The sequence below is a fragment of the Molossus molossus genome, unplaced genomic scaffold (genome assembly GCF_014108415.1).
Source record: "Molossus molossus isolate mMolMol1 unplaced genomic scaffold, mMolMol1.p scaffold_m16_p_4, whole genome shotgun sequence".
Classification (NCBI taxonomy): Eukaryota; Metazoa; Chordata; class Mammalia; order Chiroptera; family Molossidae; genus Molossus; species Molossus molossus.
The window spans coordinates 506455-522703 of NW_023425377.1; the positions used below are offsets into that span (position 1 = coordinate 506455).

A 16249-nucleotide genomic window follows, 5' to 3' on the forward strand; every position below is an offset into this window, starting at 1 on the left:
ACTGTGACTGACGCTTTCATGACCCACAGAGCGGCACCTCTGTCACCTCAGCAGAGTGTGGCACCCACTCAGCCACCAGCAAGGCGGGGGATACCAGACCATGATGCCGCTGTGAACCCCAGCGAACTGGGTTCGCGACACATGCCGTCCAGAGCCCGGTGTGTGTGTGCCCGGGCGGTGCAGCTGTCCGGAAGCTACGTGGCCTCACACAGGAGCTGCGTGAGCGGGTGGGCAGCCAGCAGCAAGGTTCACACTGCAGTCCTCTGGGGCAGACTCACAGTCCTGGCTGTAAATGTGGTCTCGGCCCAGCCACAGGGTGGGCTGACTGCGGAGACCTCCGGACACAACAGGCCCGGCCATTCTCGCTGACCCCACTTCCTCCCGGCCGAGCTCTCTGCAGATCAGAGGCCACCCGAGGGCTGCCCGGCTGGAGGCGCGACAGCCGGCTCTCCTCGGGCACCCTGTGGGCAGGGTCTGAAGCCGTTCAGACGGAGGTGGCGGCACTCTTCTTCAGGCACATCGCAGGAGAACGCCAAGGCCACCCTGTCCAGAGCCCACTCCACTCTCTGCTCTGTGACCTTGGGCAGCTGCTTCAAGTTTCTGAGGCCCGAGATAATCGAAAATGGGAACTCTGTGTTTCGTGGAAGCTAACACGTTTTGTCTCTCAGGTCAACATCTCTGAAATCGGGGTGCTGGTTAAACTGACAGTGTCAGAACCTAACGGGCGACTTGTCTGCTGGCAGCCCGCACAGCGGTGGCGCAGCTGGCCGAGCGGTGGGAGAGCGAGCCTCGCAGACTCGTCCCGGGGCCTGGCGCAGAGGCGGCCTCCCCGCCGCCGGGCAGCAGGGGCAGCAGGCCCGCGGTGACTGGCCCCGCTCTTGGGGCGAACGTGGCCTGTGCGGGCTGAGGGACAAGCGGAGGTGTCTCGGGTACTAACAAGGGAGCCGGTGCCCCGCCCTCGGCAGACCCCAGCCCCTCTGCAGCCCCGGCCACACAGGGAGCCGGAGAACCGGAGCGCAGCCACCTGATCCCCCTCCAAGCTCCCCCCACTCGGTGGCAACCACCACAAAGCGGCCGGCTGCCAGCAGGGCGCTGTCTCTTTAAGCGTTTCCCAGGCCAGTTCCGTTTACAAGAAACCGGCCGGAGGGAGCGGGAGGGAGCGCCGGCCCCTTCGGGGAAGCAGCAGGTGCTCGGGAAGCAGCGCCTGACTCAGCACCGGCGGCCCACTGGGCCTGCGCCGGCACAGCCCGACCGCGTCAGGAGGGCGCCGCCCCGCCAGCAGCGCGCAGGGGCGGGGCCACGCCGGGGGCGGGCCGGCGGCGGTCACGTGTGTACACAGGCCCCGCGCGGCGTGCGCGCCGAGAGCCCCGCCGCCTCCGGAGCCGAGCTGCCCGCCGCGGCGACTGCGCGGCCCAGCCTGCCGGTGAGTGGGCGCCGGGGGGGTCGGGTCGGCCGGGGTCCGGTGCGGCCCGCGCGGGGAGCGAGCCCCGGGCTGCGGCGGCCCCGTCCGGCCGGGCGCTCGGCTCGGACGCGCGGGTCCAGGGCCGGCCCTGCACTGTGCCCCGGGGCGGGGGCGCTGTCCCCCGGGGCGGGGGCGCTGTGGCCGCGCGCAGCCCGAGCTGGGAGGCAGCCAGGGCCGGGCAGCCGCCCTGCGGTCATGAACCTGCCCGCGCTTCACGTGTTGTGGGCCTGACGGGGCCTCCGGGTCACCGCGGTCACCGCTTGTGTCCCCTTCACGGTGACAGCAGTTTCGGCGGGTCCCGAACCCCGTCCGCACGGAGATTCCGTCCGGCCTGACTCTCCTGGCGACTCCATAGCACGCAGCCCCTGGGCCTGCAGGCTCCTTCAGCAGTCGGCGGGAGCCGTGCCCCGGCTGCCCCTCTGCTCCCCTGGGACCTCGCCGGGACCCCACGACCCCTCCAGGCGGCCCTCTCACGGGCTCGCGGGCGCGTGGGCAGACCTGAGCGTGACTTACTCGACACCCGGACAGCACCCATCTCTCTGACTCCCCTCCCCACGGAGACTCCTCATTTCGGATCCCCAGGCAGCTTTCTTCGGTTTCGGATCCACCTGTGAGTGAGATCACACGGTGCTTGCCCTCCCGAACGGAGCCAGGCCACTGAGCCCTCCGTGAGGCTCCGTTCTTCCTGCGGAGCGATGTCCCCGTGTCTGCGGCGCGGCTGTCCTGTCCACCCCTCACCTGGGCTGCTCCTTCCGCCTCGGCAGGGCAGCTCTCTCTGCCGGGCGCCTGCCACCTCCTTCCCCTATCTCTGGCATCTGGCCGAGGCCCGCGTTCCCTTTCAGGGCGGCTGCTCCCCAGCCTCTGCGCACACAGTGTACACAGGAAGTAGTCCTGACCATGTCCCCAGGCTGCTCCTGGGTCCCAAGCAGGGTACCCTGAGAGTGAAGAGAGGTACCATGCTAACCCTCCCTCCAGGGCTGCTCTCCAAAGCTGTGGGGTCCCAGGCAGGCGCTGCAGCGGCCAAGCCCAGCCTCAGGCTGCACACGGCTGGGGGCATCTGGCCCGGCTCCAACCACTGTTGTTGGCGCTCTAGGGAGAAGGAGATGCCCTGGGGACAGAGGGACACAGCTCTGGGGAGACCTGCTGTTCCTGTAACTCAAAGCCCCTGGTAGGCTAGTGATGAGAGAAAGGCCAAGTACACCCACCTAAGTAGGATGCATGTGGGGTTTAGGTTACAATGTATCTGTGATACAATGAAAAAGTGATAAACTTGCAAAGAACACTTGGGAAATACCTCACTTGACTGACAGGAAGAGGGACCTGCTGTTCTCTGGGGAAGCTGCTTCCACCTTCCAGCCCCTAGAGTGTTATGGGGAATCCTGACAAAATAACTGCCACCTTACGCTGGCCAGTTTGGCTCAGAGGTTAGAGCGTTGGCCTGCAGTCCAGAGAGACCCGGGTTCGGTTCCTGCTAAGGGCACGTGCCTCAGTTGCAGTTTGTCCCCGGCCCTGGTTGGGTTGTGCGGGTGGCAGCCACTCGATGCGTCCCTTTCACGTCGATGTTTCTCTCTGTCTCTTCTTCTCTCTCCTTCCCACTTTATCTGAACAAAAAATGGAAAAATGTCCTCGGGTGAGGATTAAAAAAAAACAACAACTGCCACCTGGCCACGTCTTTGGAGGTGGGAGGCGTCACCTCGACACCTGGGCTGCTATATGAGTGCACGTGACACAGTCCCGTCCTCATCATTGAACAGTGGTTCCCATGGTTTCCCCTTGCTGGCTGCTGGCCCCTGAGCTCCTAAGGCTGGAACCACTGCAGGACTGAGCAGCCACAGGCCCACAGGTCTCCCAGGCCCAGGCCCCCGAAACACTGCCCAGGCATCAGAGAGCAGAGGGGACTCAGTCTAGCAGGTGCAGAGTGAGTCTTCTAATCTGAGGGGCCAACAGGCGACGCTGCTGGGAGTCCATGTGCAAACAGAACACCTATGAGTGGCAGAGGGCAGGGTGAAATGGGCGGGTGTCCTGAGCATCCCCAGGAGGCCCACCCTGGGTCCCTTTCCTCCCACACCTCAGTAGAGCATGCCTCATAGCTTCTGGGTTTTGATTAAAGCCCAGCACACGGAGGAAGCAACTGCTACAAGGGAGATAACTGGCGGGCTCCCACCTCGGAAAGAACCACAGCGATAGGATCTGGGGCTGAGCACTCCCCAGGTACGAGCACACCTAGTTAAAAGCGGGGAGACAGGGAGCCTGAGTCTGAAAGGGAGACTGGCGCTGTCTCGTCTGGCCCTTGGATTTCTGAGCGGGCCCCTCTTTGTTCCTGTTTCCCTTGGTCTGGTGTAACTGGGGGAGCATGAGCCTCAAACCAGGTTACTCAGGTAACAAAAAGCCCAAGTAACCAGTGCTCCATAAACAAGAATGCGCGTCCCATCTTCTCCAAGCGGGGAGCCCGAGTCCTGGCGCGGGCACCCGCTGGCCCGCTAGCCAGGACAGCTGCCCGGCCCGCTCCCACAGCCTTGCCAGGCCAGCAGCAGGCCCATTCTGCACGGAGAAGAGGCAGCTCTGCCTCTGCATCTGAGCAGGGTGGCCTGGCTCGCTCCTGCTCTGCAGTTTAGAACCGTAAAGAAAGCAAAAGTTTACAAAATCAAAACCACCCATATATAAAATGAGCCATTTCTTATCACACCCGAGGAGAACCGGGTTTGTGACAGGAGACTGTGTAAGTGGTCCAGTGAGGGACTCATGAACAGCAGCCTATCCGGGAGCGTCTCCTACCAGCTGGATGTTCGCTGTCGCCAACACCTCTGCCCATTAGTACAAAGGATAAAAGTCACTTTCAAAGCATTTTGATTATTCCAGAACATCCGCGTGAGGTCGACAGGGCTGGCAGCTCAGCCCAGATGTCTGCCTACTCAGGACGCGCCGCCCGGCCCGGCCTCCTGTGCCCACACCCAGGTCTCGGGAGTGTCAAAGGGCACCACCCTTGAGACCACCTTCTAAGCGTGTCTGTGGCTCACGTGGGGAAGGTGTTCCACGTCACCTAAAGCATCTCTTCCCAGACAGCCAGCCAGGCTGCGGGCCACAAACTAAGAAAGGCCCCCTTCAGAGCTCTGGTGGGTGGAAGGAGACACAGCACGGCTGGCCAGGTGTGGAGCGCAGGCAGGGAGAACGGGTACTGACGCCCGAGTAGGACTTCAAGGGCGAGTTCGCGTTGGCTGAGTGACTGAGGGGAAGCGAGGAAAGCCAGCGGTCTGTGTGTGTGGACAGCAGGGAAAGGAGCGGTGAGGCAGCAGGCCCCCAGCCCCAGCCCCAGCCCCGGCAGCAGCAGGCCCCCAGCCGCAGCCCCGGCGGCAGCAGGCCCCCAGCCCCAGCCCCAGCTCCAGAAGCAGCAGGCCCCCAGCCCCAGCCCCAGTGGCAGCAGCAGCAGGCCCTGCTGTGCCGGGCCCTGGGCGAAGGACAGAGTTCTGCCTCAGAGGCAAGGGGGTGGAAGGTGAGGTTGGTGCCGCCCCGTCAGCGCCACAGAGCAGGATGGCTCTCTGCTGGTTTCCCATTTCTGCCGACCTGGCGTGTACTCACGTACACACAATTCCTGGGGGTGGGCCCCTGCTCCCCGTCCCCTCAGCCCAGTCACTCCTCCAGGCTGCTGCTCTGGCCACGCCTGCATCCTGTTTCTGTGGAGTTCATGACTGATGCCAGTCCTGGATTCTAGCAGAGTTCATCTTAGTTGCTCACGGAGGTGGGCTTGCAGCAGGTGGCTTCGCCGAGTCAGGCTCTGAGAGGCCCAGGAGGTGCCAGGCCAGGCCACTGGTCCCTGCCGCAGCGGTGCAGAGAAGGGCAGCACCCAGACACTGTCCCAGTTCCGAACCCGAGCACGGCCTCTCCCCACCCCACCCCTGTGACAGCACGAGAGCACCAAGGGCTCAGGACCAGGCAAGGCCAGGAAGGTGCTGCTGTGTGGCGGCCTGAGCCCTGAGCCCTGACCCAGCAGGGCCCACCGCACGCCTACCCCAGGGCCTCTCCCGTGAGACAGCGGCTCCCGTCCTCATCCCTCCCTCTCCTGGTTTCCTCTTCCCATGTGTCACTTAGCAGGGCCCTGAGAGGAACCCACACTTTGTACAGTGACTGTCCTCTGGCTGATGCACAGGCCCCAGCAGCGGACCCGGGAGGAGAGAAGCTCTGCAGACAGCGAGGTCCTCAGACACGGGGTGGGAAACAGGACCTCTAGTGACACTCAGACCAGCCACCACCTGTGTGTCCTGCCTGAGATCTGGCCATGCCTTGTGGCTAGCTGGCCGAGGCCTCCGCACAAGCCAGCAGAGGCCCGGATAACACAGACAGGTTCCGGCTTCTCTGACCACAGAACCTGGCCTCACGAACCTCCACGGGCCTTTCTCTAAATGTAAGCTGCTGGGGTCTGACAGGCAGCCCCTCCGGCCTACGCAGAAATGACCGCAGCTCTTTCCCTTTAAGGGTCCCACGGCCCCCAGGCCCCCTAGGCAGTGCTGAAGAATTGGGGGGAGGGTTTCGTGGCGTGGGCGAGGCAGTGGTAAGAAGGGAAAGAAGGTGCCACCGGCCAGTGCATCTGGAGCTAGCCCGGCAGAGACAGCCGCCAGGCCTGGTCTGGTCGGGTGCAGGGAGTGGGGCAAGAGGGCAGGCTGGGAAGCCAGCGGGCAGAGGTGGGAGGCAGGGTGGGCGAGATGATGGGCCAGGCTGGAGGAGAGGACCCCTTCAGCGGAGGACCAGCAGGTGCCAGGGACACAGGCCCTGAGGCCCCTGGAGAGAGCCCCAGGCCGCATGGAGTGACCTGGCCTCCCCTGTGCTGTTTGGGGAAAGCAGAGAGGCCTCCTGGAACCGGGGTCTGCACAGGAGCTCCCAGCTCCTTTCTCAGGAAGGAACAGGCTCCATGCCTGGAACCCTGCCGCCCAGGCCTGTGCCAGAGGGGAGGGCGGGCAGGAGCCCCAGCATTGTTGTCGGGCCCTCCCTCTTCCCTGACAGCTTCCTTTCCGGGACTCGAAACCAGAGCACGAGGGAAGGGGGGGGGTGACCGCAGGGAAAGGGGGCCAGGAGCGAGGCCGAGTCCAGCAGCCCTGCCTCTGCCTGTGCTTGGGGGCTGGGGGGCAACTCACTGCCTTCCCGCCCCAGCACCCTGTGACTCACAGGGCTGAGAGTGAGTGGCCCCCCTAGAAATGCCAGATACCTGCACCTGTAACGAGGCGACTCTGACAGCTGTTTGCCCTGAGACCTCACACCTGCAGGCGAGGTGCCTCCCCCGGCTGCCCAATGCTGGACACCCAGAATGTCTGTCCGCCTTAGACTGAGAGTGAACGGACGCCCACGTCTGCACCTGAGACTGACGGCAGAACACTGCACACAGATGCCACTGCCTGCCTGGAACATGCTCCTCAGTCCTGCCGATAAGCAGCCCGCAGACAGACACTTGGGCATTGCTGATCACCAGCCCAGCTCGGGGAGGCACCGCCCCATCTGCCACAGCCACAGGGCGCGGGAGCGCTTCAAGGAAACTCTCAACAGCCCGGCCCGCACGTGCGACTTCCCGAGCGAGCCAGCCTGAGCCCAGGCCAGGCGCTGCTGGCCACCCTCCTGCGCCCTGCCAGGCGCCATTAGCTCTCAGAGCACAGTCCTTGGGCCCAGCAGCCAGGAGCCCCTTGGGGACAGGAGCTGGGCAGCGGCCTGCAGGTGGAGCTCTTCCGGCTGCTCTGCTCTTGTCTTCCCAGGTCCCCCTGGATGCCCCCCTCCTCTGTGGCCACTTCAGAGCACTCTGCACCCCCCACCCCAGCGAAAGCATTGGACCTTTCTGAGGTCCAGTGTGAGTCTCAGAGGGTCCAACTCTGTGTCAGTTTCCGCCCACAAATGTATGCTGGGTTTATTGCCTTACATGAAAAAAGTAGCTCCTAACTGAATGTGCCCACACATGGACTTGGGGTGTGCAGGGTCGACACCACAGTGGGGACAGGAGCGGACGGGCAGGAGCAGCCTGAGCCACCGGCCCGTCCAGGCTGTGAACAGAGATAGGGAGGGGCCAGGCACCTGCCAAGGAGGCAGAAACTCTGAGTGGTTTACTAGAGAACAGGTGCTTCTCCACGGGCACCGCCACAGGCTCAGGGGCGCATAAGGACGTGTGGGCTTCAGAATAAAGGTGAGGGGTGGTGGCTGGGTGAAGTTGGGGCTGTGGGGGCAGCTAGTGTCTGAGGAGACCCGGGGCTGGGCACCTTCATGGCGGGGCGCAGTGGTGAAGTGGAGGGACGCTGGCAGGCGGGCCTGAGCTCCAGATCTGTGGGACCCAGAGCGCATCTTTCTGGGCTCAGTCCCTAGCAGCGGTGCAGAGCCTGTGCCTTACCTGTCACACCCCGACAAGGGGACAGCTGTCCCGATGGCAGCAGAGAGTAGGCGGGAACGTCCTGGCAAGGCCAGGACTCTGGGGCGGCCACAGGGATGCAGGGTGTGCTGGGGACACAAGGCCAAGGAGGCCTGGCAGATAAACCCACAGCCTTGCGCTGCCGCAGCTCCGCAGGCAGGAGCCTTGAGACGCGGGGACCATGCACACAGGGACAGGAGACAGCGTGTAAACTCTGCGCCGCCCCTGGGCACATTCAGGAAGGAGACACGAGAAAGGAAGTCGCCAAGGGGTCAGCTGAAGGATGCCAAACATGGGCTCCTCCCTCAGCTCTGTGAACAACCAGAGCTTCCAGCAGGAGCCAAGGCCGTGCCCAGGAGGGCCCACGGAGGCCCGCAGGTTGTGGGTGTGCCTCCCTGCCTGGCACACCTTCTCCCCTGGAATCCAGCCCCACAGGCCAAGGAGCACTGTCCAGATTTAAGGACCGATGAGTGAACACTTCTGACAGTGGTGTAAGCAGCATGTGTGGGCGGAGCCGGGCCAGCCTGTCACCCAGCACCTTTGTTACTGGACACCCACTGTCTTGGGCTGCTGGGTGGTGCTCACCATGGTTGCAAGACATTGGCACAGCCCTGGCCGCTGCAGCCCAGTTGGCTGGGAGTTGTCCCAGGCACTAAAAGCTTGCTGGTTCAGAAAGGCTGCAGGTTTGATTCCTGATCAGGGCGCACACTGACCATGGGGTTCCAGGCTCAACCCCCAGGAAGGGGCATGCAGGAGGCAGCCAGGCAACGTTACGCTTTCATATTGATGTCTCTCTCTAAATATCAATTTAACAAATCTTTGAAAAAGACACTGCCACAAACTGTGTCCCTCCCGCACGCCCTGTGGTGTGGAGGCCGGGGGCGCACCAGTGCTGCACACGTCCCCTCCACGCTGGCTCACTGCTGAGGCCTCAGCGCCCGGGATGGTGGTGGGACGTGGCAGACAGTGGTCAAGGTTTGTAGGAGGGATGACATGACCGGCCAGGCTGTCCATGGGCTGCAGAACCCTTGGTCCATGTCAGCTTGGGGTGGAGCCAGCTGGGCTGGCTGTCCCTGTGGCCTCGGCCTGGGAAACGTCAGCCCCGGATGGTTCGCTAAGAGGACCTCTTCTAGGTCTGCGACCACATACGCTTGGGCCAAACTACATTTTTCAAAAATACGTTTTTACTGACTTTTTTACGGGGGGGGGGGGCGAGCTAGAAACACTGATGTGAGAGACGTCGACGGGCTGCCTCTAGCACAGCCCAACCGGGAATCAAACCAGGACCTCTCAGTCCATGGGGCGGTGCTCAATCCACGGAGCCACACTGGCCGGGCCCAAACTACATCTTGATTGTAAGGTGATCGCTACTGAAGGCGACAGCTCTGTTCTGCCTGCTCTCAGGCTGTTGGTGCCCTGCAGCCCGTCCACTGCCCGCCACAGCACTCGCCCACCCTGGGAAGCCAGGCCCACGGAGGCGTTCGTGCACACGCCTTCCCTCTGAGCCCGTGAAGACCAGGGTGCGCGGCACAGGCCCCACCCACTGGGCACCCCCAGGTCCCCAGCCCCACGCACCTGGCATCTCCCAGGACAGGCTACCTGCTGTCCCGGCGCAGCTCAGGCACACCGTGGGCCCGGCACGCCAGTGCTCTGTCGCCCACCCACAGCTGCGTGTGCTGCGTCCTGTGCTGCCTGGGCACCAGGAGACAGGCGGCAGAGGGGCTGGTGAGTCCCATGCTCACTGGGGAGGGGCCAGGTTGATGCCAGGAAGCAGGGCTGCGTCCAGGGGGACTCGGAGGGCTGAGGAGGCAGAGTCACCCTGTCACGGAGAAAGGCCTGCGGCAGCGTTCTCCCCCGGGTGCCTGGCTGATCCTTTCCTGTGACAGCTGGGGAGGGCGGCATGGGTGCCAGGAGAATGAGCCCAGGTCTGAGTCCAGGCGTGGCCCCACCCTGCACAGGGCTCCCAGCCCAGGTTGGCAGGGGCGCTGCAGAGCATCCCCTCCTGGTGGAGAGAAGCTGCTGGACTCTGCCAGCCAGGGCGGGTGGGGGCATCCACCTTGGCCGGGACACAGCCTGCCCAGGAGCAGCCTGGACAGATGACCCACTGCTCAGATTGCTCTCAGAAACAGGGTCAGGGAGCCTGGCCACGGCCACCAAGATCATTGCAGCACATGCCATCCCTGGTGCTGGCCCCGCTCACTGCCCGATACAGGCACCCTGCTGTGGCAGCTCGGCTTTTGCGGGGAACTCTGGGGACAGAACTTCCTTTTGAAAAGGGCCCGTAGTTTCTGGCTGTTCCTGAGCTCGTCCAGGGACCTGCAGGCTGGGGTTCTAGCTCCAGGTAACAAGGACCCTTCTGCTGTCTCCCCACAGCCCAGCTGAGCCAGCACCATGTGGAGCTGCAGCCCGCTGAATGGCACGGGCAGGGGCGAGGACCAGCCCCTCTGCCCGCACTTCCACCTGGTCCTGTCCACCTTCTCCCTGCTCTACCTGGTTGTCGGCGTCCCAGTGGGCCTGGGCTATAATGCCCTGCTGGTCCTGGTCAACCTGCAGGACCAGAGCAGCATGACCATGCCGGACGTCTACTTCGTGAACATGGCCGTGGCGGGCCTGGTGCTCAGCACCCTGGCGCCTGCACACCTGCTGGGCCCCAGCTCCTCCGGGTGGGCCCTGTGGGGCTTCAGCAACGAGGCCCACATCACACTGCTGGTGCTGTTCGATGTCTGCTCGCTGGTGACCATGTACTCCACGGCCCTGCTCAGCCTGGACTACTACATCGAGCGCGCGCTGCCGCGCACATATATGTCCAGTGTGTACAACAGCCGGCACGTGTGCGGCTTCGTCTGGGGCGGGGCCCTGCTCACCAGCTTCTCCTCCTTGCTCTTCTACATCTGCGCCCACGTGGCGGCGAGGGTTGTCGAGTGTGCCAAGATGCAGCACACGGAGGCCGCCGACGCCATCATGGTGCTCATCGGGTACCTGGTGCCGGGTGTGGCCGTGCTCTATGCCCTCGTGCTCATCTCACGGGTCCACAAGGAGGACACGCCCCTCGACCAGGACTCGGGGAGGCTGGACTCCTCGGTGCACAGGCTCCTGGTGGCCACCGTGTGCACGCAGTTTGGGCTCTGGACGCCACACTACCTGACCCTGCTGGGGCACACGTCCCTGGCCTTGCGGGGGGAGCCTGTGGACGGGCAGCACCTGGCGATACTGCTCTTTGCCAAGGACGTGTCGCGGTGCCTGGCCTTCTCCAGCAGCTCCGTGACCCCGCTGCTGTACCGCTACATCAGCGGGAGCTTCCCAAGCAAGCTTCGGCGGCTGGTAAAGAAAATGCCCTGTGGGCGCCAGGGCTGCTCTGAGGACCAGGCAGGGGTCCAGCAGGTGCTGGCATAGGCATCCAGCTGGAGGGGTCAGCCCAGCGGCGCCCACCACGCCCAGTGCACTCACCCTGGTCCCGAGCCCCGGCAGACGCGGGGACGTCCTCAGCCACATGCACAGCACTTTGTCGCCCGCACATCCTGCTGCGCTCTGGCCAGGAGATGGCCAAGGTGAGAGCGCACCACATGCGAGGCCTGTGCGGAGGCGGCCACGCCCATCAGGGCTCCTGGCTCCTGGCAGCCTGTGCAGCTCCCCAGGGCACCCCTGCAGGCCGCTGCTCTCAGCCTCCTCACGGGGCTTTCCAAATGAAGGGATGGAAATCAAAGCCAGTATTTATACTTTGTGTGTATTGTTAAAACACTTGATTCCCCCTCATACGTTTGTTTATACAAAGAGATGTTTGGGAAAAAGCCGCCCAGTGTTAACACGCAGGAAGCAGGACAGCGGCACCTGCTGGGGGAACGGCGGCCTGGCCTGGGCTCCATCAAGGGCAGAGTGCCGGGGCGGGCGGTCTCACACGGGACAAAGTACATCGCCAAGGAACGAAGGCTTGGGGTGCTGGCTTAGGCAGGCAGCACCAAGGTGCTACCGTTGCCCGCAAGGTGTGCCCAGGACCCCTGCCGTCTCACAGGTAACGTCCACTGCAGACCTGTCCTAAGCCAGACCCCACGATGGCACAGAACCGAGGCAAGAAGATGCTGGGAGGACTCGCAACCCAGCACAGACCACAGCCAACAACTGAAGTCGCCATCACCACTCGCCAGGTCCGCATCCACTTAGGCTGGGGTGACCTGAGACTGGCCCACTTCTGAGTGGTCACCTGGCCGTCCTGCCTCCGTCAGCCCCGCAGGCTGTACACAGCCATCTCCAAGAGTACACAGGGTGTCCCCTCCCCTCCACTGCCTCCCCTCGAGTCCTTGTAAAATACAGCCCTGTGAGCCTCGGGTCCATTTTGAAACCCCAAAAGCCCTATAAACAAAGATTTTTCCAACTCTGCAGCAAATTCACTTAGTAGCAAACCCTGGTATGAGTGGCCGGGCGTCTTCCAGAGGACAGAGTGTGAGGACAGGCAGCCCCACCTGCTCCTGATGGCCAGGCAGTGTGGATACTGGCCTGAGGACGGGTGCAGGCTAGCTGCCACTCGACTGTGGGGATGCCCGCCCGTGGAGACGCCCCGACGCCAGGCCCCAGTCCTGCTTCCTCTGGGCGTGCTGCTTCCACTCCAGGGCCCAGCCCATCTGCTTCCAATCAGAAAGCCTCAGACCTGCCCCCAGCACCGGACACCAGGGTTGAGCGAGGCGTCTGTCACCCTCCACCTGGGGACCCTGGTGCTGGCTGTCAGTGCAGCTCCCAGTCCCCAGCACAGGGCCGCCGGTGGGGGCCTCTCCCGCCACACCCACTGATGCTGCTGCTCAGTCTGCAGCCCCCCAGGTCAAAGCCAGGCCAAGGTCCCCCAGGCACAGCCGGGTTCGGGTCGGGGAACCGATGTCAGGTGTGAAAGAAAAGCCCTTTCTTTGCTTGTCTTTCTCCTCTGCTCCCGCACAAGGAGCCCCTAGGTGAGGGATCCCCAATGCTTGGTCTCTGCCCACAGCATCAACCCTCAGCCCACCTGGCCCTCCCCAAATAGAAAAGGGAACCTAAATTCATGTTTTCCCTTTTTCAATTTCTCAGTGGCTTTGGCTGCAGACTGGCTAGTTTCTGGTGGCCTCCTAGGGGTGTGGGAGGGCCCCTGGCTCTGTCCCAGTGCCCACCTCCACAGGTGACAGAGGGGTCCATGGACACGGGCAGCTCTGGATGGTGGGGCAACAGCTGACCACAGACTGGCTCCACTGCAGACCCTCACCTCTCCCGGGGACCCTCTCCCCTGCTCGTGCTGCCTCTGGGGTCTACCTGGGCGCCAGGGGCAAACCTCCACCCCCACCCCCATGGACGCCTCTGCTGATAGCGCCACAGTCCCACTGAGCACCTGCCGGTCCGGGGTCCCCGTGCTCTCACACGCTGCCCCAAGTGGGGAGGATGCGAGCTGGGCAGCGGAGAATGGGGTGGGGATAAAGCAGAACAGTATGAGCTCAACTCTGCTGCTTAACGGACTGATCCTGTTCCTGAGTGTGCAGAGGGCGGACTGAGTTCTCACTTCAGGCTCCAAGGTCACCGACTCTGCGACCCACACGTCTTTCATCAGTTTTGAGTTATCTTATTTTTGTTCACAAAACTCGCGCACCTTTCATGCTTCATTATTAGAAGTTGAATCAAACGTCAAGTTCTTGAATTTAAAATCAGCTGGAACTGGGGGCTTTTCATTTGTAATTTGTGACCTCTGCCCAAAGGCCACACTGTTTGCCTGAAGTTCTATATATTCGAGAAAGAAGAAACTACTGAAGAAATATCCCACACATTTGAAGACTATTAAATTATTTGATACTTACTATCCAATTTCTGAATTTTTACATTTGCATTTCCAGGGCAATGCATGTGAGTGGGCTGCACAGCTGCACAAAAAGTACTATAACTAGCCCTGGCCTGTTTGGCTCAGCGGTTAGAGCGTCGGCCTGCGGTCCAGAGAGACCCGGGTTTGGTTCCCGCTAAGGGCACGTACCTCGGTTGCAGTTTGTCCCCAGCCCTGGTTGGTCGTGCGGGTGGCAGCCACTCGATGTGTCCCTTTCACATTGATGTTTCTCTCTCTATCTCCCTCCCACTCTATCTGAACAAAAAACGAAAAAATGTCCTCGGATGAGGATAAATAAATAAGTCAAGTAAAAAAGTACCATAACTAGCATTTCTCCTACAATGTTCTCCCCTTTAGCTGCTTTACTCCCTGTAGCTCCTCCCTCCTGCAATCTGTCCATCCGACCCACAGGGCTCAGCCGCACACTTCGCCTCGCGGCTGCGGCCCCTCCCAGACAGAGCGACACCGGCCAGGACAGTTGGCCAGGGGCTAGCGAGTCGATGGGCCCTGAGGCTCTCTGAGTGCAATGTGAACGCACCCCGCGCCGGTGCCAGAGTACTGAGGGCACACCGGGCTTCAGCGCTCGGCCGCACCTCCGGCCAGCGTGGGGCCGTGTCCTCCTCCTCTGCAAGAGGCTGTCACCCGTGCCCACCCCCACTTTGCACACAGCATGCACTCAGGATGTTTGAGAATCGGATGAATACACGAATTGTCTAGGGACAAAATAATTCAAATATTCCCACTGTATACTAATAAAGAATATGTAGCCCTGACCGGTGGCTCAGTTGGTTGGGGCATCATCTTGAACACTGAAAGGTTGTGAGTTCAATTCCTGGTCAGGGAACATATCTATGTTATGGGTTCAATCCCCAGTCAAGACACATGTGAGAAGCAACCAATGGAAGTTTCTCTCACGTCAATGTTACTCTCTCTGTCTAAAATCAATGAAAATACCCTCAGGTGAGGATAAAAAAGAAAGAAAAAGAACATGAGCTGAAAGAACTTCATTAGCTGTATCTGACTGAGCGATCACAGGCAGCAGGTACTCTGCAGGCTGCATCTCTGCTTTCGGTGAATGAGGCCAGGCCCAGACCTAAGTCCCAGGTCTCTGTTCCCTTCGCATCAGGGGCCACCCACTGCACACAGGTGACAAGTGAGCCCCGCACTGCCGGCCCTGCCCCACTGACCCCAGCCCCTGGTCCCCCTCCTGGAGAGAGTCCACCCCTCTGTGACTGCCCCTGGGTGTCACCTTCGCCTTCTGAAGCCACGGGCCAGGATGACCTGTGGCATGTGCCCCACAGCACCTCCAGTGGGCCCCTCCCACACACAGGGCACTCGGCACCCTCTCTCTGCTCCACATACGACCTCCGTCATCGCCTTGTACAGACGAGGGACAGACCAAGACCAACTCGCCCTGCGAGTCCACTACATGGGGAGGGCCCGGAGCACCCTCGACCAGCCTGGCTCCAGAGCCACTTCTAACTGGCTCCCTCCCCCTCCTCTGGCTCCTCCCACCTTTCGCTGTCATTCATGGACAGGAGCTAGTCAGGTTCCAGAAGCCAGGGCCCAGAAACGAATGCAACCCAACACGCTCCCCCACTCTGAGGAGAAGCAAAGCCACTGGGTCCGGGGACGGGGTCCTGACCGGGCTGGGCGGGGAGATGCCATGGAGGCAGCGGGGCAGTGTCGGGGCCACGGTCATGGTCTGCACTGGGTGCCACTCTGCACTGCCGTCCAGTGCTCTGCGGGCAGACTGGCTCACACCTGTCCACCTGTCCTGCTGCAGGGGGCACTCAGGCTGACGGGACGGCACTCTCCGGGGCACACCCCATGGAGCAGGCTCCAGGGCAGGAGTGCTGGGCTACGGGGTGCATGCACCTTCGACCTTGCTCCTCCCCAGCACTGAGGACCGTGTTTCTGCCACTCGGCGGGGCTGCTGAGGGCGTCCCCGAGGCCGAGGCCGAGGCCCTCTTCGGGGTCTGTGGGCCGTCTCACTGCTGCCTCCGTGCACGGCCTGTTCAAAGCTCTGCCGCTGGCTGGTTGGTTTTTCAAATAGTTTTCATTGATTTTAGAAAGCAGGAACGGGAGAGAGACATGGATGCGAGAGCAGAACATCGACCAGCGCCTCCTGCACGCTCCCCACTGGGAACTGAGCCCGGAGTCCAGGTATGTGCCCTGACCGACAACCAGATCGGCAACCCCTCAGTGCACGGGACGATGCTCAACCACTGAGCCACACTGGCCAGGGCAGCCGCTTTGTGTTTTAACTGAGCTGAGGTCGTTCTGCCCTCACTTCTGGCTCCTGACCTGTGTCCTCCCCTCGACTCCCTTGTCCACAGAACAAGCCACACACTGGGGCAGTCAGCGAGGCCTCTGCAGCCTTAAGGACAAGGGCCCAGGAAACCAGCCGTCCTCCCTGAGGGCACGAGATGGCGTGGACAGCAGCGCTGGCGGGGCGAGCCGCCGCGTCCACACGGTCACAGGGTCCAGACCTCAGCGCGCGGGCGCACACACTCCCTACCAAGGCCATGGTGCCGGGAAGGGATTCTGTGTGTTGGCTACAGGGCGGGAAGCATCCGGAAAGGGC

The 16249-nt window shown here is 62.3% G+C and overlaps 2 protein-coding genes across 2 annotated transcripts in view; one reads left to right on the plus strand and one right to left on the minus strand.

Annotated features, from left to right (window-relative positions):
* CUNH7orf50 (chromosome unknown C7orf50 homolog) overlaps positions 1 to 16249 on the minus strand; it is an 86000-nt gene that overhangs the window by 18218 nt on the left and 51533 nt on the right. The window lies entirely within an intron of this gene.
* GPR146 (G protein-coupled receptor 146) lies at positions 1383 to 12226 on the plus strand. Its single transcript, XM_036241958.1, has 2 exons — positions 1383 to 1423; positions 10212 to 12226. The coding sequence occupies exon 2, from the start codon at positions 10230 to 10232 to the stop codon at positions 11229 to 11231; it is 1002 nt and encodes a 333-aa protein (XP_036097851.1). The 5' UTR covers positions 1383 to 1423; positions 10212 to 10229; the 3' UTR covers positions 11232 to 12226.

What these genes read in the sequence shown, in the direction of transcription:
- GPR146 (XM_036241958.1), top strand. Translation starts at nt 10,230, where the DNA reads ATGTGGAGCTGCAGCCCGCTGAATGGCACGGGCAGGGGCGAGGACCAG.